The sequence below is a fragment of the Stegodyphus dumicola genome, chromosome X2, assembly GCF_044657685.1.
Source record: "Stegodyphus dumicola isolate Sdum_Otavi_A_Nest chromosome X2, ASM4465768v1".
NCBI classification, from domain to species: Eukaryota; Metazoa; Arthropoda; class Arachnida; order Araneae; family Eresidae; genus Stegodyphus; species Stegodyphus dumicola.
Window position 1 is genome coordinate 189459084 of NC_140781.1, and position 27457 is coordinate 189486540.

Here is a 27457-nt window from a genome sequence, read left to right on the forward strand (position 1 = left end):
TTTTTTAACAAGCTTTTAAATCAACTTTATGACAATTTTCATCCGATTTATAGTCATCATAGTACATACCATTAATTAAATGGTATAAATTCCTTTTAAAGTTGTTCATCATATGTCTGAAAGAATGGCTGTTTCGGTTTAATCAAGCAGTAAATTTAGTTCGTAGCTCCATTTTTTCCGCATATGAATTAATTTTGGGAAATTAAAATCCTGCTATAATTAATAGAGGAAAACTAACAGCTTTAGAATATTCGCCTTCGTTTGGTTTTGAAAATTAATATTTCTTCAGCAAGGTCTCGCTAAAGCCACATGATGGAAGGGGCATTAAGAAATTCTACTTTACCCCTTATAACCCTCGTCTGATATTTTTAAAATTAGCAGCACGAAGTATCTTTTCCTTTCTTTCGGTACTCTTCTTAATGCCTAGCATTCCATAGAAATACTTCTCCATCCAGTCCTGCATTTAATGATCGGTAACAGTCTGTCGCCCTTGGCCTTTTTCGGATAGGAGGGGGAAAGAAAAGAGTGTACGGCTACTTGGAATTTGGATCTGCAACAAGCATGATTAATCGAATAGATCTCAACCTGTATATTTACGATTTATGCTCTAAGGCGGTTGTCTCAAACCCAAATCGCATGTCGGCTGAATGCATGATGTGAAAGCAGCTGGCGGGCCTTAATTTTTTTAACATGACATTTTAAATTTTACTTTCTAAATATGTATTAAAACATGCATAAACAAGGATATTAATTGAAAGGAAAAATTTTAATTCATATTTATTTTCTGTCAAATCTAAAAATTGTTAACTGTAAGAAATTGCTCTTGGTTGCATTCAAACGTATTGACAGCTAAATATTAAATTTTTAGGGCGGCATTTATTTTAAATAATAGTTGTTTGTCAGGAAAAAGTTCACTAAAGCAATTTTTGGAGAAATTCATCATCAGTAAATGGTTTGATGTTCTGCAACTATGTGCGTAAGAGCAAAATGTTCGTGAACTGCTGGTGCACTGGATTAATTTACTTCAATGAAACATCTTGTTGTCGTTAGAAGCTAAATTTCAGAAACTATAGCTTCCCCCCCCCCCCCCCTCAGTTTGTCTTCCAACATTTTATATTTTTCTGTGTGTCTGTTTTGTAATGGCGATATAAATTTCTTATTTTGGAGGGAAGTGGACTGGTATTCTCTTATTGCAAACAAAGCATACAGTTTTATTACTCACACCACCACAAAAGTACATAATTTCGCATGTATCTTGAAAAACATGCCCTTCTTTTGCCCAATTTTACACTTTGTTAAAAACTTTGGTTTGCAGTTTAATCCTTTGGTTAATGTCACCATCAACTTTTATATCAACAAGAATTTTCATATGAAAGCAAACCTTGAAAGTTATGCACAGTTCTAAACGACAGGTATTGATATAATGTAGATCTGAAACCAACACAAAGAAACAGGTTTTAATTTCAAGAATTTATAACAGGATTTCGTTTTTTCCATTATGTTATGTAGCTATATGAAATGTGCACCTGTGCATCCAGGTAACCAGTTACCGACTGATTCAAATATATGTCAGAAGTACCAACCAAAGAACGTGCACGTAAAGAAAGGAAATTTCCCTCGACATAATGTAAATGAATTTACAATACCGCGTTCTTTGTAATAACTCAGTAGACAGAACCAGAATACTGAAACAAAGAACTAAATTTACTGATTGATTATACCGACATAGGACGTCCTTCCACCTTAGCACAATCGTGCGGCCTGCCATACCGTGCAATGACAAAGCTCTAACTTACTCATTCTACTACTTTTTCCTTTCAGTAGCAGTTGCACTATTAGCTCAGTCTATGTCTATCTCTATCGCTAAAGCTATAAGAACCGTATTTACAACAAATGCAGAATAAAGATATATTCGTCGGCCATGTAAAATTGTTTCCGGGCTTTGCCATTTGGAAGCAAGCAGCTGTTCTAGGCCATTTGACTTTAAACTGTAAATGAGGCGCTGCGCACTGCCTTCGCCTATGAAGGGGAAAAAAATAGTAAGCAAAATTTCTGGAACAAGTGATGAAAACCTACGTAGAAGTCTTGTTGATAACGTAAAAGTAATAATGAAGTTAAGAGTCCTGAAGTAAATTCGATAGTTTCAACAAAGAGATGAGATTACTTCGAAACTTTTCGCGATTAACACTTTATAAACTACTGTTTTACTGTATTTATTATTTTGTAAGTTTACGTATCTTCTGTAGGGAAGAATAGAGAACAGTTGCCAGAAAAAATTCAAGGGGGTGGCAGAGAATGAAATAGTACGATTTGGGGGCAAAATGTGAAAGAAGGTGTGATTTTTGTAATTTTGTAAATTTAATCTTTTGATGTACGACGGGAAGCGCCCGTGCCCAGTAATTATTTGATTATAATCAAAATCTCATATCATTCTCATATTTTTAAAAACTTCAGAGCTCAACAAATAATCTTTCTTTTTTACCGAAATATTCCGTTTCTGTTTCCGCAATCATAATGGAAATCCTTCATTTTACTCATAGCAGCCTCTCTGGCCAGTATGTCGGCCGTCTCATTGCCTATAACACCAGTATGAGCTTTGCTGTTAAACAGTTTTAACGTGCAGTATGTTTAGGGGATGAGCTTAGCTCTTTATGAAGTCACTGTTAGACAGTTTTAACGTGCAGTATGTTTAGGGAATTAGGTGTGTCAGGCCGAACATCTTGAGACTAACTTAGACTAACATTCTCCATTGTTAGTCTGACTGACTACTTAATTGGATATTTGAATGTGGCAAGGCACACGAGTGCTATTTCCCTAAGGGAAGGGATGTCTTTGCGGAGGATTTCCTAAAGGAAACTGGCCTTTGGTCATGTTATATATGTGGGGATAAACCACGAAAACCAACCATGCAGTCAGCCCGTTCGTCAGGAATAGACCCATGTCAAACTCCCAGCATTCCAGCAGTTTTAACTACTCGGCCATTTGTGTAAAAGTGACAGAATTGAAGAAAGGATATTCAGCATAACAAAGAAGCTGATCAGACCTATTACCTATATTATGGTAGCACACACCAGAAACTGATCGGATTGACTAAAATGTTAATCTTTTGTTTTATGCAACGTGCGTATATATTTCATTTTCGTATACTTCTACTACATGAAAACGCGTAAAATCTGTGTAGGGTATTTTTAATTTTCTTGGAATTTTCATTATGTGAGAAAATATTAGCATAACTTTTTTAATTCTATTAACGTGACTTGTTCGCATTGTCGAAATTATGCTTTTTTCACAATAAATATAACTTTTTTTCATGTTTAATATCTACGATTTACATTAGAAATGCTGGAGTCCATTGGCCATTTGTAGATTTAACAAAATGGCGTGCTGTTTAATGTATATGATGTGCAATGATATGATACTTGATTTTTCGTAATGGCTTTCAAAAGCCATTCTATTCACTTAAAACCCTTCATTTTCACTGAGCTGTTAAGTTGTTTGTTAAGTCAAGGGAGCGATTTATGAACTCCCTGCAATGGGAAGGCATTTTCTCTCTGTGCAAGTAACCCTGTAGTTTCTGAACAAAACATAGGTTGTGACCTTGAAAGCATACGATCATTAATGAATGAATAGGTTTCTGAAGAGGCTAAAAGTATAATAGATCAGGTTGAGGAGAAAGGGGCTATTTTATCCTCCTGCATGGTGCCTTGTAAAGAATACTCCATGTTCTGGAAATGTTCTCATTCACTTTTTCCTTACGTTTCTTCTTCCCCTAATAGTCTCCAGTTGTACTGTCGCCTACAGGCATTTGCAAACTAAACTAGAACATATTATCAGGACTTAAAATAGATTACCCCTGACATATTATGGAGTGTTCCTTTTCAACAAATATATTTCCAGATAAATACTTGCTTTTCCAAGATTTTGCAATCTTTAATTGAGTTCTGAAAATAATTCAAGGCCTGATTACCATCTATAGCTGTAGATTTTAGAGGGTCCTAAAATCATTCTGTAATTCCTTATAGTCTCGGTTTTACTTCATAAGAACAAGAATAGTGGATGTTGGGGGCCCTTGAAAGAAAGTTTTTTTTTTTTTTTTTTTTTTTTTTTTGCGTGTGTGTGTATTTAATTATGGCAAAGCACACGAGGGCTATCTGCCTAAGGGGAGGGATGCCTTCGTGGAGGACTTTCTAAGGGAAACTGGCTCGTATACACGTTACACATGGGGAAAACCACGAAAACACCCATGCAGCCAGCCCGTCCGCGGGATTCGAACCTTGGACCGAACTACCAGTGTTCAGCGATTTTACCGCTCGGCCGCTGGTGGGCCTCTTGAAAGAAAGCTGAGCCAGAGTAGGTAATTGGGCTTTGATTTATTTGTTTTTGCGGTATCTTATGCAAAATATAGTGTTGCTGGGATGACAAGGAAAGGGTGTTTGTTAGTATTACAATCAGAGCTGGATTAACGTTAAGCAAAATAAGCACGTGCTTAGGACATCGAGGAAAATGTGCATCACAGAAGGTCCTTAGGAACTCAACAAATGAACACCACCAAAATTTCTCATTGTCGATTTTACCATGGTGCGGTTAAACCGAGAGAGAAGGAATGGGAGGACAGACAGAAATTTATGTGGGGCCACCAAAATCTCATACAATCATTGCAGTATGTAACTTACTATCTTATCACACTAGATGTTTCCTTCCTTGAGAACTTTGAATGCAAGATTAACTAAGAATGTTCTTTGATAGATTGACGACTGAATTATCAGTGGGCTGCATATTAACTAATATGAGTGTAAACCTGTATAAATTAGCCTGATAACCAAGAAATTGGTACAAATATCTGTTGGAAATTTAATATGCTATTGAAATCACTGTCAGTTATATACAAAATTTGTACATATCTATTGCTCAAGAATGCCGCAAAATTATTCTATTTGAAACGCAATTCTATTTCGCGTTATATTTAGTTTACCTTATTTTGCTTCAAATTTAATAAACCAAGATGAAATATTAGGAGAAATTAAAAATAATTTAATCTCGTAAATTTGAAGTACAAGGTTAAAAAAAAAATCGGATTTGAATAATGGGATGTGGCTTCCCTGTACTAAAAATCGTATTCTCTGCCAGAAGGAAAAACTCAATCATAATAATGACGAATGAAACCGGTAATCAGTATGCGCTTCGGCTCATCTACATCAGCTTTTCGGCCGATCAACCCTAGAAAAATCCTAGTAGTCAGGTGATTTCATCAAGTGGTTTTCTGCATACGTGTGTGTCTATTTTTCGCTTAATTCTGCCATGACATTTTTTCTCACTTTTATGAAATGCTTGATAAGATTATTTCTGCTGTCTCCCCGCCGCTGTGATTTTTTTTTTTCCCCGGTGGAGAAAAAAAAAAAAAAAAAAAAATCCTCCCTTTTTAAGTTTTGTAGCTGTTACTTTTGTATAACGTCAGGGTAATAATTTGTAAATTTTAAGCTTTTTATTTAGAAATAAGAAAAGTCTTAAATCCATTCATAAATTAGTAGAGTATCATATAGTTATGAAATTCTTGAATCTTTATCACTTCGTTTATGTTAAAATGGTATAAAATCAGTCTTAATTTTGGGAATTATGTTAAAACTTTTTTACGTTAAAGTGCGTTTTTTAATGAAATGTTTTTATTCTTTTTCTCATGAGCATATTTTTTATAGGATGGAAATACTCTCGTTTTTATTTGATTTAATCCTCATCTCTTTTGCTAGTTAAAAATAAGACTGTTCTGGATTAAACCAGTTGTAAACGAAAACGCAAGAGAATTAATTAGGTGTGAAAAAATGTAAACCAGAAGGCCTAAGATAAACAACTCCCTTATCTTCCCCCTCTACAAGGGCTTATTTTTTATAATTATTTCGTAACACGTGTTGGGCACCTACAAAAACCTGTACACTTCTTCAGTAAAGATATATGATGCACCTGGCACGTTGTATCACTAGACCAAAACTGGAAATTTTTCTCCATCTGCGGTCATTATGCCTCTGCTTTTAATGTTCTTCTTGGAAAGAGGAATATTTGAGAGCCAGGATGATTTGAAATCTTTTCTGCCTCTTATTAAGTGCAGGTCACGCATTATCTATCTAAGATGTTCTCTCTCACGCTTAAGGGCACTTTCCCTCCGTTTTTCTCTTATACCTGAAGGCATGTTGCAAACTTGAATTGTGGGACGCTTCTGTTAAAACTGATGAGTCTGCTGTCAGGTATGTTGCTTTTATATCTTTTTTTTTTACACGAAATTCTTTCTTTCTGAAGTATTCTTTAGAGTTTCTCGAAAGTTAGAGGGCTGTTGCTGAGCTTCAAAAGTGGTTGCACTGAATTTTTCGGCTCTTCAGGGCTAAAAATACTGTTTATGAATTAGGTGTGTACTTTATGAATTTTTCCTGCTAAAGAAAAATGTGCTTCTGTACCCGTGACCATTCTTTATCTAGAATTAGAATGTGCGTAATGAAGCAACTTTTGTTAAGTTAGTTCTTTGTAATCTGCATTGTAAACTCACTCGGTAAAGTTAATGAAGTTTTTCAAAGTTGAAAAATGGACATATTTTTTTTAAATATGAATTATGACAGTATCTCGAATTATATACAGGCCAATTTGTTCCCTCCATTTTCGATATCCGTCTACCGCTTGAATAACGTTGGGCTTAGTTTTAATGGAGTTGGCCAATGAATGGAGTTATGAAACTAATGACATTGAAGGTTTTCTCAGCTTCAAATCCATTGACTGTGTTTTCTCCCAACCATAACGTAATACGGGATTTGTTATCTGAAGCAAGTACGATTTTTAAAGTAGACGGTGGATGCTTTGCTGCATTCATTTTTTTTCTTAGTAGAATTGTGCAGTTATGAAATAGAAGAAGCATGGAAGCATAGCATATATTGCTTGTAGAATTATTTTTTTCTTTTTCATTGTGTTTCACAATACATTAACATTTTTGGTTAGTGTATATACATTAACTTTTTTGGTTAGTGTATGTACATTAACTTTTTTGGTAATGATGTAGTATGCGATCTACCGCTTTTATTTGAGCATTTATTTATTAGATGGTGCAATCTAAACGCTGTTTTTGGATTCGAAGGTGAAATAAAAAGGCTTGAAAAAGAAATGATTAAAACAACTAATTTTAATCCTGCCATTTAAATATGTAATTAAAAGCGGTATTCATTTTAGAAATTCTTAAAATTTCTCATCAATAGCATTTTAAAGTAATATTTAAACGTACTCAATATTTTACGTGGGCTTAAAGCTCACTAAATCATGTTTTTTCGCCTTCTATGGTAAAAATTACTCCAGCGCACGATAAAATGCTTTGAACAATGTTTTATGGGCGTCATTGTTTAAGTCTCTCTGCAATCAGATAAAGCTTCCTTTTCACCGATTCGGGATGCGTGTCCTTCCTTCCTGTAGTTGTTTGTGTGATTTTACGCATTATTTTGTTTATTTATTTGTATGTTTTTTTAGTACTCTGTCTTGACATTTAAATAAACAAAAGTGAAACGAGTCTTGTATGACGCATGTGTTTCCGCCTAGTTAAGCTGTCCACGTGACTGTGTTATAGGAGCAGAGTTTAATTAGTCACCATTTTTATTGCATAATGTTTGACCGCAAAAAAAAGGGGGGGGATGAATCTTTGCTCACCGCGTATTTTTTATTTTTACATTTTTTGACATACACTTGTTCCGGGTTTTCCTATGACCGCTTTATCTAATCATGTTTATTTTCATAGTAGTAGTAACTTTATTCATTATTTTTTCTTGCTTGGACTAAGTAGGGTTACGAACTTCTCTTGTGGCTTCCGTCTGTGGATATCAATCAGTAAGTAAATTTTGCGCATTTATAGGAAAGGGGCTACATTTCGTGTTTTAAATTTCGAAAATATTAAACTGTACGTTATTCATGCGCAAATTCGTCAACTAATTTTCGTAGATTTATTCCTATGTGTTATAAGATATTTGCTCCCTCTTTTCCCGATGCCTTCGTGGTGTACTTGGAAGCACGCTCGACTTTTATTCGGGAGGTCCGCAGTTCGAATCCCCGCGAGGGCACTGCGAATTTGTTCAGTTTCCTGACATGGAAAAATTCTAAATGACTCTATAGTGGCGCCCGAACTAAAAAGTGGTGGACGATAATTCGTCGCCACAAAGATTTGTTAATTAGTTCCCCTCATTCCCAGTTGCTCTGGAATATATGAAGTATTTTCTCCTTCTTTTCCGTATTCCTTCGTGATGTAACCAAAAGCGCACTTGACGTTTATTTGGGAGCATCGGAGTTCGAATCCCGTCAACGGCATTGCTTTATTATTCAATTTCCTTGCCTCAAAAAATTCTAAAAGACTTTGTAAGTGGCGCTCGAGCTAAAAGGTGGTGGAAGATAATTCGCCACCACCAATTTGCCATTCGTTGATGTAACTGGAAACACTGGACGCGTATTTGGGAGGTCTGGTGTTCGAATCCCGACGAGGGCATTGCAGATTTCTTCAGTTTTCTGATATTAAAAAAAATATAAATGAATCTGCAGCGTAACTGACGGAACTTACCTGTTGTAGACCAATGGTTTCTAAAGTATGGCCCGGTAGAGAGTTTTTGATAGTTTTTAAATACTCTGTCTTACTGTATAGTTATGTGTTTAGTTGTAATTACGAATTAATTTATAATTATCAATTATATGTTTGTATATTATTACACTTCCCAGTCTGGTTCGAATTGTGATAAGGCATGTGCTTTGTAAAATTGTATTGTCTTTATATCATGACAGCGCTTAATTTCTGTTGATACGGAAGTCTTCACAAGAGGTCAATGGTAGAAGAAAAGTGGTACCAGAGCCTCGGATTCCATCTCTAGGAGCTTTTGAATCAAAAATTACATACTAAGCCTTTATCAAATATCCGATCGATTCTCATCGTAACTACAGTACTTTGTTACAGGAATCTCCCCCCTCCTCCTTCCCAGAGCAGCAATATACGTACTAGTTGTGATGAATATTTAAAACAAAATAATTATAATAACATAAAATATGATGTTACTGTCACATTTTTATATTAATGTAGTTACACTTTCTATGTCATAATATTCCACATCTTTCATATCCAGTAAATCTAATGCCGTGAAGCGGTTAAATTGCTGTTTTGTTAGTACAAGATATTTGAAGGTCAAGATTCTAAATGTTCTGACGTGCGAGCAGATAATATCAGAGGGTCCCCCTTCTCCTTTTTGGCATCTTCGGAAAAGAACGTTGAATGCCCGAAAAATAAGGGAAGTGATTAATTGAATTTTAATACTTTCTTACCGTATTTTGCTAATATTGTGAAGCCCTTATTTTGTTCTAACCAGTTATTTTTATTTTTTAAGAAACTTTCCTTTCCCTTCGACAGGGGCATAGCTTGAGGGGGCAAGGGGGGCATCTGTCCCCGGGCGCAAAATCCAAGGGGCGCCAAACTGATGTTACGACATTTTAGAATTAAATGTTTTCCATCCTTGGCAAGCAGTAGGGGGCGCGAAATCTTCAGTTGTCCCTGGCCGCTGAAAACCCTAGCTACGACTCTGCCCTTCGATTTCAATTTCCTGCTAGAATGCAAATTTAAATGACATGTATGCAAATCTAAGTAAGTTCGGAAATAGTATTTAAGTAGCAGATTTTAAGCGTTTGCGGTAGGACCCTTATAGTTCTGAATTTATGCCGCGTGTTTGAAAGTAGCTCTGTAGTTTGAGCTAACCACTTACTTTAGATTACATTCATATTCTAGACTAGGCTTTACTGTGTGCAGCCGATTAAGCTGTTTAGATTGTGTAGGAGCCAGTCGTGTAGCTAACATTTAATTCATTGTGATTGTACATACTATTTTGTGTTCACAAATGGTGGTTAAATCGTGAGCATCGAGTGAGGGCATTTTCTGTTCCGTTTCGTTAAAATAAAAAGGTTGTTATAACCTTTGTCTGCAGTCATCTGTTCTTCGAATGGTCTAACCAGGGGTTCTCAACCGGTGGTACGCAAGAGAAAAATAGGTGGTAAGCAAAGTATTTTTAAATATTAAATTCAAAAATTAACGCCAACATCCTGATCGAGTTTTTTCCTCTGACACTCGTAAATTTGTGCGATCTGAACTTTGTTCAAGATTGGTGGTGTTAGTAGTACTTTGCAGTGGTGGTACTAATGGTTTTCAATTTTTGCCTAGATGGTACATGTTAGTCAAAAGATTGAGAACCGCTGGACACTTTATGTTCCCAAAACACATAAGAAGACTCTACGATATTTGTAAAATTTATTTTCTTTTTATAAGATCATCTAGCTTTCTTAATATGTTGTAATATTTGTTTTGATGATTAGATAGTAAATAACTTCAACAAAGCTAAAGCTTTTGTTTCTTAAAAATTTGTTAAATGCGCCCTCTATCAACTCAGATTAAAAGGCTGTAATTATCATTAATACCTTTAAATAAAATTTCATAATAAACGCGTATATAAATTCAAAAATAGGCAGTGAAAATTTGTTGGATGTGCAGGGTGTTTTTTTTTTTTTTTTTTAAAAAAAAAAGACATCTGTAAGCTTTTGAGTTTCCATAAAACAATGGAAATAAGGCATCGATGTTTGTTTTTTCTGCATGTACTAACAAATCGTAGTTTTATTTGTTTTAAAAATATTTTTGTATGTTTTCCCATGCGACACATACCTTTTGATGGCTATTAAAAAAATAACAATGTGTGACGTTGTATATTTACAAGGGGTCAGATACACAACTGTAAAAGAATTTCGAAATGCAGTGTAGAAAAAATCCATAATTCAGGCCCTCGATATGCAAGTGGCACAAGAAATTTATGTAACGTGCTTCGTAAAAACGTCCTGGCCGGTTAGACACGAGGATTTTTCTGAACCCCCCCCCCCAAGTTAAGCCATCCATGTTTATCATGAAGGTTGCAATGATTGTAACAAATGCGACTGCGCCAAGTAGGCTTTCAGGGAAAGAAACGTCTATGTACATACTCTTAGAATACATATTGTTTGTTTCAGGTGCCAAAGCTTTGTGCAGCACACCTTTTAGAAGGGGTAACCTCAATTATCTGGAGGCTATGAGAGTGGACTTCTCTTATCTTGTTTTAAAAGTCCTTCCGTAACTTTTACACTTGGTTGGTCAATATCATTTTTATGAAGAACGCAACCAATCCATAAACTTGTGTTGCTCTAGTATTTGAAGATCAAGATGCGGATTTTTTTTTAGCATTTTGGAAGGGAATCACTAATCTTCCGTATCTTTGCAGAATTACGAACTTGCATGCTGATTAGGTTACAGTGTATCACTATCAAAACTAAGGTTTTCTTTCTCAGAATAACTGCTGAACAAAATATTCATCTACATTCCAATTTTTTAAAATTTATTCTAAAATGTAAGAGAGGTCTTATTTTTGGGTAAATATGTAGATGTATCTATGGTATCGTCTATTACAGCCGCCAATGGCATTCGAAACCGAGCTCACCATTATAGTAGCCTGCTCTGCTAATCATCATATCATCCGGGACGGAATACATGCAAATAAACATACAATTGTTAAAATTGTTATTTTATTGGATTAAAAGCAACTGTTTATAAATTAGGTGTACAAAATTTTATACAAAAGCATAACATATAAAGCATGGCTAACAGGAAAAAATGAAAGTAATTTTTGATATAATTTCGATTTTAAATAGGAACTTCCTGTTAATTTTTAAGACTTCATCTATTTGTGCGTTTTGAGAAAGGGAGTATCCCGGATGTTTAGAGGAGAAAAATTATAAATGTTCGTGTTTAAACCTTAATTTTGGTATGTATCAACCGTAAGTTGATATAACCTTGAAAAGTGTTATTATTTGTGCTCAGACGTCTTGTTCATTATATTTTGTACAGCTGTATTTGTGTGTAATATATCTATTTAATGCTGAGCTTTAGCCAGTAATTTCTTGAATTTTGCAAATTCTTCCGAAAGAACTTTCTTTCACCTCTCCAGTCTTTCATGATAAATTAAATGCCAATGATGCGCTTACAGAAGGCTGTTTCTTAAATATGTATATTATATATTCGCATTGCGTCTCCTGAAGGACAGCAGCAGATTTATTCTTCTTGCTTTTAAATGCTTCCCTTCTCCTTCTGGACGCATTAGCGGCCGATCGGTGAACTCTGGTAGTTCGGTCAGAGGTTCGAATCCCGCGAACGGGGTTTTCTCCATGCGTAACGTGCGTACGAGCCAATTCCACTTAGAATCTCCACAAAGGCATCCTCCCTTCCTTTAAGCCGAAATCCATCGAAGCTTTGCTGTAATCACATAAACCAAACCAAACCAACCCAACCCCCCTCCTCCTTATTATTATTCATTGCATAAAATGAAAATTTCATCATCTAAGTATTGTGATCAAGGTTATGATTCGTTCGTTAGATGCTTGCTATATTAATGCATTTTTCGGTCTGAATTTAATGGTAGGCATTTGGAAATATTTCAAAACGTCTTCATGCTGTATATCTGTACTTAAGTATGCATAAAATGTATGTTTAATGCTTTAAATGTAACTAAACAAAAATGCTCGTATAGTCCTCCTTATAGAGTAATTGCGTTTCAGAGGAGCCACAAGATTTTTTTAAGTGTTATTGTGTTAGTAGTTTGTCTTTGGAGAGACTTAATAAAAGAGACTGTTCATTACATTCAATAACTGATATTTTTTTATGTAATGAGTTAAATATTTAAAGCCTGTATGCTCCTGTTTCTGATGATATTCATGATTTAATGCTGCATAAATTATGAAAGAGATTTTTCTTAATTTGAAATTGTTTAATTGAGAGTCAAATTCCCTTAGATTTAGCTTTGCAAATACTACTATGCAGAACAAATAACATGCTTGCGTGTCAGATGCAAGTATGTTAATTAATTATTAATCGCGTATTAATATTTTACTGTTAGAAGTCTAAAATGCCCTTATTCTAATGAGATTAAGTTTTTATGAATATATGCGTTGATTAAATGATAAATGTCTCACCCCTAATATGTAAATTTTTTATCTTGTTGCTTAATTTATTTGCCGTTTTTCTTTCAGGAGAATTAGTTCCTTTGTGATTTCTCCGTTTAATAGGTCCGCCAACTAAAAACGGAATTGTTTTGGCAAGAATTGCAGTACTTAACTGCAGTTTAATTGTAGAAATATGAAATAGAAGAAACGAATATGAGTCGCGAAGGTGAGTGTCTAGGAATCGTCGTCTCTTGCTTTTCATAAAAAAATCTCGGGAACGCAGTATCTGCTTGCGGTTCTGCATGACGCTTGTGGAAGTTATGCATGTTCCTTAATTCATTAAACTTTAGTTGTAGGGCAGGAGAAAATAAATCAAATACCCATGCATCGAAACATTGGTTGTTCTTACCCTGTAGGCGATAGTTGGGAGTAGAACTCACCCGTGGGTAGTTCTAAATAGTTATTCAAGTGACTGTGCTATCGTACATATAAGGTCGAGCTCTCCGATATTAATTCCGAAATATGGCTCCGCCCATGGGTTTCTGACCTACGGTTCAGTCCAAGTACAAACCGGTACTCCCAAACATGCTGCGCCCTCTAGCTGTGACAGATGTTAAATGCATGATGTCCGTAATGGAATGATTAACTTAAGATTCATTTTTAACTAAGTCTGTGTGATATTTTTCATGATCACATAATCTGTTTGAAAATTAGGTTTATGGATTACTCTTATTTTTGATAGTTTTCAAAGTCTATTTATGCTGTACGAGTTATTTTCCGTGTCGCACACTTTTTGTCTATACTGTAATTGTGAAACATTTACAATGGTTTGAAATGGATGGAATTTTGGAAATTCCTCTTCCCTTGGCAGTGCCAACTGCATAGATCGCTGATTACTGATATTTTGTTCCCGTTTCCAGCGAATGGGCTGCATGCAAAGGATTTTAATTGTTTTTCCACGCTTTTAATGTGAATACAAACAACGTGTATAATCTAAAACGATCTCTAAGAAAGACCTTATACGAAGGCATACCCCCTTACGTAGATAGTCCTTGTGTGCTCTGCCGTATTCAAATAACTTGTCCTAATCACACTTTTATATCGCCTGGACCAGATTGTATGAAAGTATATATATATATATATATATATATATATATATATATATATATGCGCAGCTTAAGCGCTGTCTGAAGTATTTTTTCAGTTGCATCAGAGACAGCAACGAACGTTCATCGATCTGCTAGAATTTCAAGACCAAAGCATTCTGGAGGAAACTGAAAAATCTGGTCCTAAGGCTACTAAGGAACAAGATAGGGGGAGGCAGCGGAATGTATGACGGTTTCATAATTAAATTAAAGAAGGGTCGAATTTCATCGAAGCTAGGATGACGATCACAGGAGACATTAATTCGGACAAACAGCGAATAGCAACTGGAAGATAAACAAACAACCCTTCCCCCCCAAAAAAAAATTCAAAATAGTTATTAAAAAAAATTTAAATGCTTGCTGTTAAAAGTTTCTTGATCAAGGGGGAAGCGGAAATCAATGTCCGTCCGTACTTTAGTGCAGGAATTCGTGGTCTATATCTTGACAAGATATTTCATTTTCAGATTATAATTTAATGACTATTAATTGCACTTTTGTAGCAAAATAATCCGTAAGAAACTTTTTTTTTTTTTTTTTTTTTTGGTTGTTGTTGTTGTGTTTGGGACCTCGCTTACTCCGAAATTCGTCTTAAAATACTATATCACAGAACGCTTTTGAGAAATAAGTTCTTTTTTATTGAAAATTATCTTTTTTAAGCCATGTTAGTGATGTAAAAGATTTTATCAGAAACCAGTTACAAATTTGTATGACAGTATTAAGTGTAATATCGAGGCATTTGAGAGAATCAAGTAGATAAAAATATCTAAGATTTTTAGAACTACAAAAATTATTTTGTTTGTACAGCTCAGGATGAAATTACATTTTTCTGTGGCCCATTTTTGTGTAGTAATGTACTTCTGATAAATTTGAATGACGATTCAGGAAATATTGCGAGTTCTGTTGTTTAAATTTTTTATTCGAATTCCCCCCTTTCTTTATGCGATTTTCCTTCTAATGTTTATCTCATGTCATGAAAATTTTGCTTATAACGTTTTATTAGGGTGCAGAATTAAAATATTAGATTGAAACATAAGTTGTTTACCGCAAAATTTTATTTTCATTCTTTAGTTTTTGCGTTGTCGAATAATAATATAAATAATAAATTAGTAATATTTTTTGCATGAAGTATTTATTTTTCATGTTATTTAAATGTATGTGTAATGCATGTTTTTGAATGTGTTTGTGTGCAAGTGGCAGTTGAAACGGGCTTGTGTATTTTAGCCTCTTGATAGAATATTTCTGCACTCAACAATGACGTTTATCCATTCGGTCCAAAGGGCTGCTTTTTGTAGATTATGCTCAGCCAGATATTACGGCATTGAGAATTGTAATGCGTTTTGTAAAACTATCTTAATTCTTCGAAGTAAATTTGCATTATGCAAAAAATTGTTGGTAATATGTAAAAAGGGACTTGTTTTGCACTTCAATTAAAAGTAGAATACTATTGAAATAAGACTTGTTTTTTTACCATCTTATTGTGCGTGTGTGAAATCCAGTGCCATTTATTTTTCTAATTAGTGTTACGTTAAATATCGTATAAAGTAACATAAGATTTAAAACCGCTTTTTTGGAAGGAATAACAAGCCCCCCTCCCAAAAAAAAAAAAAATTTCAAAAAAAAAAAAAAAAAAAAGCATTCAGAAAAATTTCTTAGTGTCTATAAAAGAAAAAAAATCGTATGGGGTCGTGCAGAGCTGAATGCTGAAGCCTCTCTCTCCCCATCCACCTACCTATTCCTGAAACGTTCCAAGTGAATTTCAATTATGGTGAGTTTAGTGCCACCTTTAATGATGCCAGTGGTTCATTCACATTCTCTCCCTTCTTCACTCTCCCTCTCTTTCCAGTTATTCCGCCGAAGGCACTAATTCCCTACATTGTCAGAATATACAACCTTGAACCACAACTGGCAGAAAACTCGTCCGACTCCAAAATGGGATATCCCAGCATTAAAACCTGCTTTCGAGTTGAGCTGTGATGTTTGATATCCTGTTTTGGCTCTCACATAGATCAATTAGTTAACCTTTTGTAGATATATATCTTTCCTGCTGCTCAGTTATTAAGGAATTCCTGCCGACTTTCACCGAAATTAGTATAAATTTTGTTATCAGAACTGAAGTCTTTGTATTTATCCAATCTTTAATACTTTGTCGATGTTACCGAGTTCACTGTTTTCTACAGTCAAGAAATTAAAAAATATTTTTTGAAGCGTACGTCACCAACTGTATGATATTTACATTATATGCTCGAAAAAAATCGTGAAAACTCACTAAGTTAACGTCTTTTGGGTGGGACTGGCTTATAACCATTTTCCAAACCCCTGTATTCATCGAGTTATATACATATGTAAAGATGGGCTTATTTATACGTGTGTGTCATTTAAATACGAATATAAGCCAGTTTTACTAGAATGTTCTCTGCGAATGCATCACTCAGTTGGTAGAGAGAGTTCTCCATTTCCCCACCACCACAGTGTACTCTAAAGTAATTGATGGAAATTGGATCTATTTGCGGCATTTTTAAAGATTAGTTGTTTTATCTTGCCTGCGGCTACAAACAAGTAGTCGCGTAGTTGAGAACGTTGGTTACTGGTGGTTCGTCTGGGATTCGATAGCTGCTTGCGAACTTTCTGCGTAGAAGATTAGTAAGACTAGTGTAAAGGATTGCGATCGTATTGAGTTTACACGTAGATATCATGTTGGTCGGAATTAAATTTTGTGAACGATATTAGTACGTACTGTGCAAGATTGTGAAGCTTATCGACTTACTATAATAAGATTAGTGTGCAGACATACGACTGGAACGGTAAAAAAGCTTTGGTGGTTGAGAGTAGACATACGTCTGCGAAAGATTAATTTATGTTTATTAATGCAAAGCATTATCTTAGGCGATATACCTTAAAGGCATCCTGTGTGAAAGTGGACTTTCTGAGGAAAACTGGCTAGTATACGCATTACACATAGGGGAAAAAACAAAAACGAAAATGCGCATGCAGTCAGCCCATTCACCAGGGTTCGAACCCCGGAGCGAACTGCCACTGTTCAGCGACTTAAACACTCGGCGCTGGTGGTACATCCTCCACGAAAGAATTCATCTTGTTGGGCTATTCTTCGTGGAGGGGCATGATTATTTAACTGACTGCTTGCATTATATAGTTGATATCAATGTGGAATTATTTAAGATTTTTTGTTTAACTACTAACTGCTATAGTTAATATATTTAAGACTTGCAATATATAAAAGGGTTGCTTCTACCGTTGCCATATTTTTTTAGCAAAAGATAATTTAGTTTATAACGGTGAAGTGCTGAAGTAGCCCCCGAAAAAAATGTCCTAGTTTATATATATATTTCTGTGCGAGTTTATATGTTAAAATTATATGAAAGAGAATCGTTATATTTTTAAGTTACGATTGATCTTTCTCATGCCCATATAATCGATACCTTCTAAAGCTATGATTTCTGTGATAACTGCTCAACTAGAATGTAATATTAAGTAATAGTGTACATTCATGAGTTGTTCCCAAAACTTGTGTGTAGCATGTAGCTTATTCGTGGGTCACTTTTTTGTGTCTTATTTGCAGTTTGAAGAGCCAAAGATTTACTAATTTTCAGGTTTACGAAACGTTTCTGTATGTGTGACTGTAATCTGTATTTTGACAATCCCTCATGCATATTTTGTTTTCATATGCGAGTCATATGCTAATGTTGCTTCATGTATATAGGATGTATAGGTGTTGCCAGTTGTTCCGCTACAAAATTGTCGACTGCGCTTCCCTAAAGAGGCCCTTTTCGAAGTGTATTGGAAAGCCATCTGCTCCAAACATGTGCCACCTGTTTCTTTGAATTGAGTTCAACCAAAAAAAAGTTCCTCACCTAATCGTGCATTGGGATGTGAACATTCGCATAGTAGCATATCCGTAGAAGCCAGCCTGTCCCCCTTCCGATTGCTGGATGAGTACTTATTTTGACTGTGCTTGTCAAGATCGTTCCTTTTATTTTCCGTAGCATTTCAAGTCAACGAATGGCTTCTGCAAACCCTATATATTTATTAATCATGTTTTCTGTCTTTGTTTTATTTTCGTAAAAATTAGTTTTTCTGGTTTCAGTGATTTTTAATTTATCGTTCCTTATTTCAAAATGTATATGCGGTAATGAAATAGATTTATTTTTGAAGACAGTGAAATCTATTTTGATTAGTCGAAGACAGTATTTTAAACCCTTTTAGTTCATATTGGGGCTTAGTTTCTAAAGAGCTATTGGTAAGTCTTGTGTAAATGATGAAAATGAAACTGGCTTGCATACAATTTTGCCTCTTATGTAAATAGATGGTACACTGAAATCAAAAAGTGGTAAATTTTGCCATTCCCTTTCCGTAGGGAATTGAATCTAGAAGCCAATTAGCTCTAAAAACAAAGGGGGGGGAAATTAAAAACCATGTAAATTGTTTTACTTAGGCTTATACTTTTTGGTTGTTATTCTTGTTCCGGTAATTGATTTAATAGCAATTACCTTTACAGCATGTTGCAAAGCCGACTTTACCGTTGAGAGGTGGATGCAGTTTAGGGGGGAAGAACTTCGGACGTTCCCCCGAGATGTTCTCCTTCAAAACTGAGGTGGGAATTGTACAGTTAGTGCGTTAGGACTATGTCTATATACGACCCAGTGGTGAAATTCTCGTGTTTCGCCCACTTCTACCTGTACTGTTCAGTAGCCTGTAATTATCGCATGCTGTAGAGCTGATGTTTTCGGAAATTTACGAAAGCTGAGTAGCATAATCGCATGTTTTTGACAGAAGCATTTTAGACCGACTAGTAATTGGGGGGGGGGGAAGGTTAACATTTCTTTCAGACTTTTACAGGTCACAGGCTTTGTATCTTTGAATGTTTCTGTGTTATTTACAGAAAACGGGAGATATTTTATTATCAAATCAGAAATCATCAGAAAATATTTTAAATCTTATTCGCAGGATATTGTAAGAGATTTAGAATCTAAATAAACTCTAATTATCTCACATAAAATTAACATTATAACATTTTGGGTGTTATTTGTATTTTAATATGAGTATTAACGGTATCATCACGTAGAAAGCCGTGGGAAAAGAGAGTAATTTTTGGGTCTCCCCCTGTAGAAAGTAAGCGTTAAAATCTGAACTTTATTATATTAACTCTTTAATAATATTTTTTTTTTGAATATTTGATTTTAAAAAATGCAGAATTAATGAGAGCTTTAGTCTTCAGATTTAAGCCAAATGAATATAAGGTTTTGGTTTATTTAATTATAGCAAAGCATACGAGGGCTCTTTGTCTGAGAGGAGGGATGCCTTCGTGGAGGACTTTCTAAGGGAAACTGGCTCGTTTCCACGTTACACTTAGGAAAACTACGAAAACGCCCATGCAGTAATCTGTTCGCTGGAAGTTGAACTACCAGTGTTTGGCCTTTGGAATATAAGAATGACCATGATTGCAAGACATACGCGGTTATCAAGTGGAAAAACGAAGAATTTTTGTATTCAGGAAAATCGCCCCATGAACTAGATTATTTTAAATAAAGGCTTGTAAAAACCGTTAAAAGGGTTAAAAATAAGTTTAAATTAATTTTTTTAACCTAATAAGCTCTCCACAATGTAGCATTCAAGTAGATCGTCCAGCTCCTGTTAGAGCTTATGTGGAAGGGATGTGTTATTTATGAGGGGCAACAAATCAGAATAAGTATTTTTAAAAATAATTAGTTCAATTTTAAATTTCAGTACATATTTGAAATCATGCTACAGTAGATCTTTAAAAATAAATTCTCATGTCTGATGATGATATTTCTGTGTTAAGAATTCAGTTTTGTTCAGCCATTGCTATGTGTCTGTTTTTCGAATACTGTAGAAATGCTTTCATTTCGCAGCAGCTGTCTGAATGCTGTAGAAATGTTTTCATTTCATAGCAGTTTCAATTCACATTTCTGATGATACCGTTTCTGTGTCAAGAATTCAGTTTTGTTCGGGCATTGCTATGTGTCTGTTTTTGAAAGAAAAAACTTGAACCAAAAATTGCGGAAAGTAGTTTTGGTGGCTAGTAGATTTTCAACCTTGAGAGAATAGGTGAAATACCGATGCTTTTCTTATCTATCCTAACGGTAATGTGCCCTGTTAAAATCGGTGTAACTTCTTCATTCCTTGTGTTTAGCGGTGTATGCTATAAATAGACGGATACATTCCTCCAATTATGTTATTCCGCGAGAATTTCCAAATATCGCCGAGTAGAGTCGAGATGATGGACAGGTTTGGCAGAACGCCAAATCGAGGAATGAGTGGGAGTGTCTGTAAAGGCCTTGACACCGTTTGCCGTCTGGATTAACTGGCTGTGCTGTTGTGTACAAGCAGAGCAAAACTCATCCGTCCTTCTGAAGGCCGTCCCCTCTGAAAACATAACTTCCTACTCTTTTCTTTTGATTAAGTTCAAATATTGCTAGTCAGCTTTTAATAAGTTTTATTTTGCCCTTGCTTACAAAAACTTTCGATAACACTAAATATTTTAAGAAACATTTCGTAAAAGATGGAAGCATATTTGCAGCTATAAAATATTTTATGGATCTTGTAATATGAATTCTCTTCTTCTCCAGTTTTGATAATATTGCCACAAAGCTGTTAACAAGAAATAATCATTTAATTTCATAAAACAGGTAAAAAGTTTTCATCAATATAGGTAGCTGTTTTAGTTTTTTCTATCTTATTATTTGTGAAGAATTTTGTTCTGTCGTTGTATTCATACTAACGTTAGTTTAATATAATGATTTTTAAAAAGTCCTCTGCTGGACATTTTTTTCCGGTTATGTTTATAGTGAATTTCTTTTCGTGACGCACAGCATTTACTCCAAATTATTTTATTTTTTATTCGTAGTATTGAGTACGATAGCGTTTATAGTCTGTTACATTAAACACTTCAAGGTCTTTACGATGCTTCTGCATTTACGATCGTAGCGTGTCGTCATCTCACTGAGCATTATTTTCTTTGCCCCATCTGAAACTGTAATTCAAATCATGCTTGATTGTGCAGTTTCCACGAAGCGGCAACAGACTAAATGGAAATGACGTGAGAAAAAGATTATAGGACTTATGTCCGGGGGGGGATACAAACTCGTTTCATTTCGTATAGCCGCGGTTGCAAAGCAAGCCGGGAGGAAAAATAAGACCTTGAATTGCCCGTTCAAAAGTAGCAGTCTTCGGTGGGATACTGTTAATTTTGGAAGTGAAAGGTTTATAATGAGTACATTAATGGCTGTTTAGATTTTGCATATTAATTTTCTGAACACTGATAAGCGGAATTGCTTATTTTTATTATTGCTATAGTTATTTCTATCTGTGAAGGGGAATGTGGCTGTGGTGCACTTCAGTTAGGTTCTTTAAATTAGAAATAGATAATATGTGGTCTTGGTATGGAAAATTATTCAGGAGAGAAATGTGTTTTTATTAAAGAATTTATAAAAATACTTCCTTCCCTAAGCGGAAAGCGTAACCAGGAGCTTTGCATTCATCCTTAGGAGTCAGATTCAGAACTCATTTTACCCCTGACACACATCCACTTGATGGTTATATCAGCAAAGAGCCACGGTCAAAGAGAACGTTCTCTCTCACCAAGATTCCCCTCATATTTTGTTTCCACCCACTCATACCCTCACGCCCTCATTCAGTTTCGCCCTCTTTTTAGCATGATATCTGAATTTTCATCAGCTATATTTTAAGTATATTTAATTTTTGTGATGATAAAAGAACTTTTTTCCACCTACAATCAGAGCTTAAATTTCGCCGGATACCGGTTCCGATGCTTCTTAGTTTTTGTAATAAATCATAATTCTAGTCGGAGGACACATCTTAGCCTAAATAAGCCTAAATAAGAAGGTTGTGGCACCTTTTTTATGTAATTGAATAACAATTTCAGTAGAAATTTTATCTCGAAAATTTCATTTTTAGCAATAAAATTATATTAAAAATCGCTTATTATATTTAATTTATCTCTTTACATTTAATTTGATTTTAATTATTTAATTACTTTAATCTTTAATTATTTCAATAAATAATTATCGAATAAGTTTCAATTAAATTATAATTAATTATATAATAATTATTGATTAAATAACAATAAATAAACATTAATTAAATAGCTATTAATTATAATACTTAACTATTTAATTAAATAAAAGAATAAAAAAATATTAAAAAAAATTTAAAAACAAAAAAAAATATTAATGAGTTTAATAGTCATTTTAATTATTTATTTATTCTTGTTCCTCTTTGCTGACAGTCTTCCATAGGGCTCCAGCACTTCTAATTTTAGAAATTAAGCCCTGCCTATGGACCGTTTTGCCTTTGTTCTCAAAAAGGTGTTTCTAAGGGTTAACCACGATGATTTGATGGACTTTGAAAAGTAGTGGAAATCAGTACCCCTGGAAATTTTATAAAAAGGCATGGGAATTATGATGCTTACTTATGTTCCAGAAAAAAGACCATCTAAAGTACTCTTCACATTTTAAACATTAAATGGCCCCAAAGTTATTCTAAAAATGTGTAAACACCCTCTGTAGTTGCAGATTATTAACATTTTTCTATGGGCTAAGAGATGGGAAACACTGTTTGTGTGATTAAACTGAACTGATTAGTTTCAAAGTGAACTTTTTTTAAAAATTTTTGCTTATTGTTTTGCAGGGCAATCAAAACATTTCGTGAAGTATTATATCTTGATCCTGGATTTTGTAGATCCAATGAAATTCATCTGAGGTTAGGTTTGATGTTCAAAGTTCTGCAAGACTATGATTCAGCCTATAAGCATTTTTCGTTGGTGCTCGTAGATTCCAGTCCATGTTCTTTAACAAAAGCAGAAAGTAAGTTGATTATTAATTTATTTCTATAATTATTTTCTGTATTGACTCTTTTATAATATTAGAGTATGTAGTAGTAACAGTTGGTATAGGTGTATGCATTGATTATAAAAATAACCTAAATACAGTACAAAGTCCGTAATCTGGACGTCCATTATCCGGAATGATCTATAATCTGGACCTCAAAGCCACAAACTTCACGCATGCGCGTAAAGTATACGCATGTGCGTGTTGAAAGAAATGTTTAATAAAGTAAACAAATAAATATTAAGCTCTTTTTTTTTTTTTTTTTTTTTTTTTTTTTTTTTTTTTTTTTGTAAAATTTGATACCCTTTAGATCATAATTGCTCTTTATTTCATAAATTATGGTTTCATATTTTTAATTGTATAATTTCTGTATGCCATCCTACCAGATTTAAATTGATGATCTATAATCCGGAAAAACCCTTAATCCAGAATCGCCGAAGTCTCGACGAGTCCAGATTACAGACTTTGTACTGTATTTCAATAACCATCATCTGCATGGGTTATAGAAACACATATGTGAAAATTAACACCAGGTCAGAGTTCATCATTTACAGAAAATACGTTTGTTGTGTTAAAGAAATTTGATGTTGACTTCCATTTCTGCTGGCCTACTGATACAATTTGAATTCTGGATGAAATGTGAATGCTTACTTCAGTTTTGTTGTACTGCCATGTGTCACTGGTTCATGTTTACAACACAGAATGAAAGAAGTTGATGCTACCTTGTTTCATTCTGTATCGGTAGATCTAAAATTTTCAGTGTTATCCACATGTTTGGAATTTGATTATACTATTGAAAATATAAATGTACTCAGTAGAAAGTCTGAAATCCAGATGTCCAATACCGTGGAATAATCTAATATACATATCACTAGACAATAAATAATTAAAATAAAAAAAATTCCTGCCCCCTTATGAAATGAAGAATATAATACTTGCTGAAAAGAAGCAAGTGTGATTTTCTTTTCTTGATTAGCTGAGATCCACTTCCATGTGCTTGCTGGTTAGGGTTTCAAATTATAGCCAATAATAATATATTGATTGACATCGTATTGATATTGGCCAAGGCCCTTCCCACACGAATGCTCTGCAGGTCCTAAATTCTACTGCCCAGTACTTCTTCTAAGCTCTAAAAATTCTAGGATCCCTAATTTTTGCTGCCTAGTGAATTCGCTCCAGTTCCACCAACGGTCCTTTTGGGTGTCAGCATTCTTCTGAGGTTGAAAATAAGTGGAGCTGCCATGTCTGTATGTCGCCTTACTAGTTTTAAATTGATTATTTAAAAATTGGAAATACCCCAAATCCATAATTGCTGAAGTCATGACTATTTTGGATCTTGGACCTTGTACTGTATTTTTTGGGGGGGGTGTAAAATAATTTCTCAAATTAAAACTTTTGTTTTCTCATGAAATTACTCAGAAAACTGCAAGCAGTTTTGCGGTTGTGCTTGGGAGTACAGTCAAAAGTCGTTAATTCGGACATCCATAATCCGGAATAATCTATAATCCAGACCTCAAAACTACAAACTTTCTGCGCATGCGTCGCGTTGACGTAAGACCTTTACGGCTGCGAATTTGCGTGTGTGCATGCGCAAAATACGTTTACGAATGCGCGTTTAATGTATAACGGACGGTATAAGCTAAGCTCTAATTATCTATTTCAGTTAATGTTGCAGATTGCGTTGTTCCTTAATCTTCGAATTGGATCCGGCTTATTATTTTTTGCACGAATTGGATCCGGCTTATTATTTTTTGCAGACTGTTAGAGCAATTTCATAAAAGTAAGCTTGAACTTTCGATTATGTCAAATAGAATTTCCGATTTATATTTACTAATATGTAACGGATCTACAAAGCGAAAGTATGTTTCGGAGTCCATTAAACAAAAAGTGGAATTGCTGTAAAAAATGGATAAAGGCATATCCTTTGTTTATCTAAACTTTAACGTTTGTTTATCTAAACTTTGTTTATCTTTAACGCTGGGGACGGGCGCGCAATGAATTGGAAGTTGATCTGTCAGCACTATCCTTATCTTCAGGGCAGATGTTTTTATTTTATTTGGCTTATAATTGCTTACTGAATGTAGTATTTCATTTCGATATACTCTGTCTTTGATATGATTTAAATCAAATGCCTTGTCATTATAATTCGCTTCCGATAGCGAAGAAAGTAACAGAGGTTATTGAAAACGAAAAAATTTCGATTGACAAATTAGTCGGTATTCTCGACACAGCAATTATAGGACTTGAACAGCGGAACTTTGTAACTGAACAAGAAATTATGTATGTTTATAGAATTAAAGACAATGTATTATCACATAAAAAACGAAGCAACTTAAACAACTTACATTGAAAGAAATGTTTAATAAAGTAAACAAATAAATATTAAGCTTTTTTTTTTTTTTTTTTTTTTTGTAAATTTTCGTACACTTAAGATCATAATTGTTCTTTGTTTCATAAATTACGGTTTCATATTTTTAATTTTATAATTTCTTCATGCCATTTTACCAGATTTAAACTTATGATCTATAACCGGGAAAAATTGATGAACCGGAATCGCCGAAGTCCCGATTATTTTTAATTTTATAATTTCTTCATGCCATTTTACCAGATTTAAACTGATGATCTATAATCCGGAAAAATCGGTAATCCGGAATCGCCGAAGTCCCGACGAGTTTGCATTAACGACTTTTGACTGTATATGAGTCATTCATTTGCTCAATCAATTAAATTCCACTTATGGAATTTTTTAAAATCTAGTATCTTATTTATAGTCTCTTGATTAACTCTTAAAATTTGGATTCAGAATAAGTGTCATTGAGGATTAATACTACTAAATGACAAAAGTTTCTTTGGATATGGAATAAAAAGTAACGTTTTTCAAAAAGCAACATGATTATTTCTACATTGTAAATCATTCCATTAATGGAATTCAAATGTCATGGAGAAACTAATAAGTAAATTTTTAATACAGCAGTATGCATATAAGCCTTTGCTAACAAATAGTGAGGAAATTATTGTGGTAAAATTTGTAAAACGTTGTTCATTTAAAAGAAGTTTGGGTCGGCTTATCATACAGGTACAAATCAAATGACAGCATCCCCGCTTTTTTGTGTGTGTGTGTTTTGCAACTTGGATAAAAAATTTATGTATACTAAACTTATTATATTGGTGCATAATTAGAATTTTGTAAGAAAACTTTGTGTGTCAATAATTTCATTTTTCATGCTTTCGGCTATGCATTCATTTAGTGACAAATTTATTTAATCCGGAGAAATTTTATCATATCAAATTAAGTATATGGCGACTTAATTCTAAGAACCATCAAAACAGTCTATTCAGATTCATTCAAAATGCAAATATCAGAATCCTCTGTAGTTTTATTGAAATTCGCTGAAATTGTAGAAAAAAGCCAAATCAATTCATATAAATTTTTATTAAATAAACTTAATTATTTGCGTAATGATTCAAATTTTGTCAGTATCAAGTCATTCATGGAAAAGTCCCAAAAACTTTTTCATCAGATGATTGGTATGTTGTAATCAAAAGTAATAAAAAAAAAACTTGTGTTTCAAAGCCAGTAAAAAGTTTGTATAACTATCAACATTTTCTGTTTCAGTACAAAATCGTTTTGAAAGTTAAAGTCAGTGGTATTTTCTTTTTGTTTTTATTTACCAAATTAATTATTTCTTCAAGGTCATGGAAAAATTATAATAATTACTTTAAGGATTATACTGTGGAATCTTGATCATAGTCACTCATGATAACAGATAAAGGAATATGTGGTTTATTTCTGACACTATCAGCTTCTTCTAATAATTAGTTGATAAGGAAATCAGTGTTAATTAGTAGTCAGTTTTTAGTGTGTATATTATGTAGCCTATATAAAAAATCAAGATTATAATTGCTGATTAGGTTCTCTAAGTGGCTGAATGAATAATATAAACTTGCAGTCAAAGTAGTGACAAATAGTAAAACTGAATTGTCCCATGCATTTGCATTTTGTAGGTAAAAGATATGCCTGTGACAATGTATTCTACAGTGTTTATTTGAAATTGTCTTCTGAAAAACAAAGCGGGGTTATTTTATCACTTTTCTGTGCTTTTTTTATTGTGAAATTGATTTAGGACAGGAGTGGCTCATGTATTCATCTAACTGTGATATGTAAAATAGTAAATAGGAAATGAGAAATTTCTAATTTGAACCTGAATTCAATGAACCTTTTTAAAAAATATCGAGCTAGAAATTTTAAAATTAATTACATCTGTTTTCTGTATCATGCCATTTTATAATTTTAATATGTGTTCTTGGTTTTTCATTTCAGTATACTTCCACATCGCACATCTGTTTGAAATTCAGGTTAGTAATTTTTATCCTTCTGAAAAAATGGAATTTATTTTTGTACATGTAGATAATCTGAAAATATGAGCC

At 34.0% G+C, this 27457-nt stretch overlaps 1 protein-coding gene across 5 annotated transcripts in view; it reads left to right on the forward strand.

The window, feature by feature from the left end:
* Utx (Utx histone demethylase) overlaps positions 1-27457 on the forward strand; it is a 356173-nt gene that overhangs the window by 242908 nt on the left and 85808 nt on the right. For all 5 annotated transcript variants that reach the window (XM_035356392.2, XM_085809088.1, XM_085809087.1 and 2 more), the window contains 2 exons: positions 22830-23005; positions 27351-27385. In XM_035356392.2, coding sequence (XP_035212283.1) covers positions 22830-23005; positions 27351-27385 — 211 coding nt within the window. The remainder of the gene's footprint in view (positions 1-22829; positions 23006-27350; positions 27386-27457) is intronic.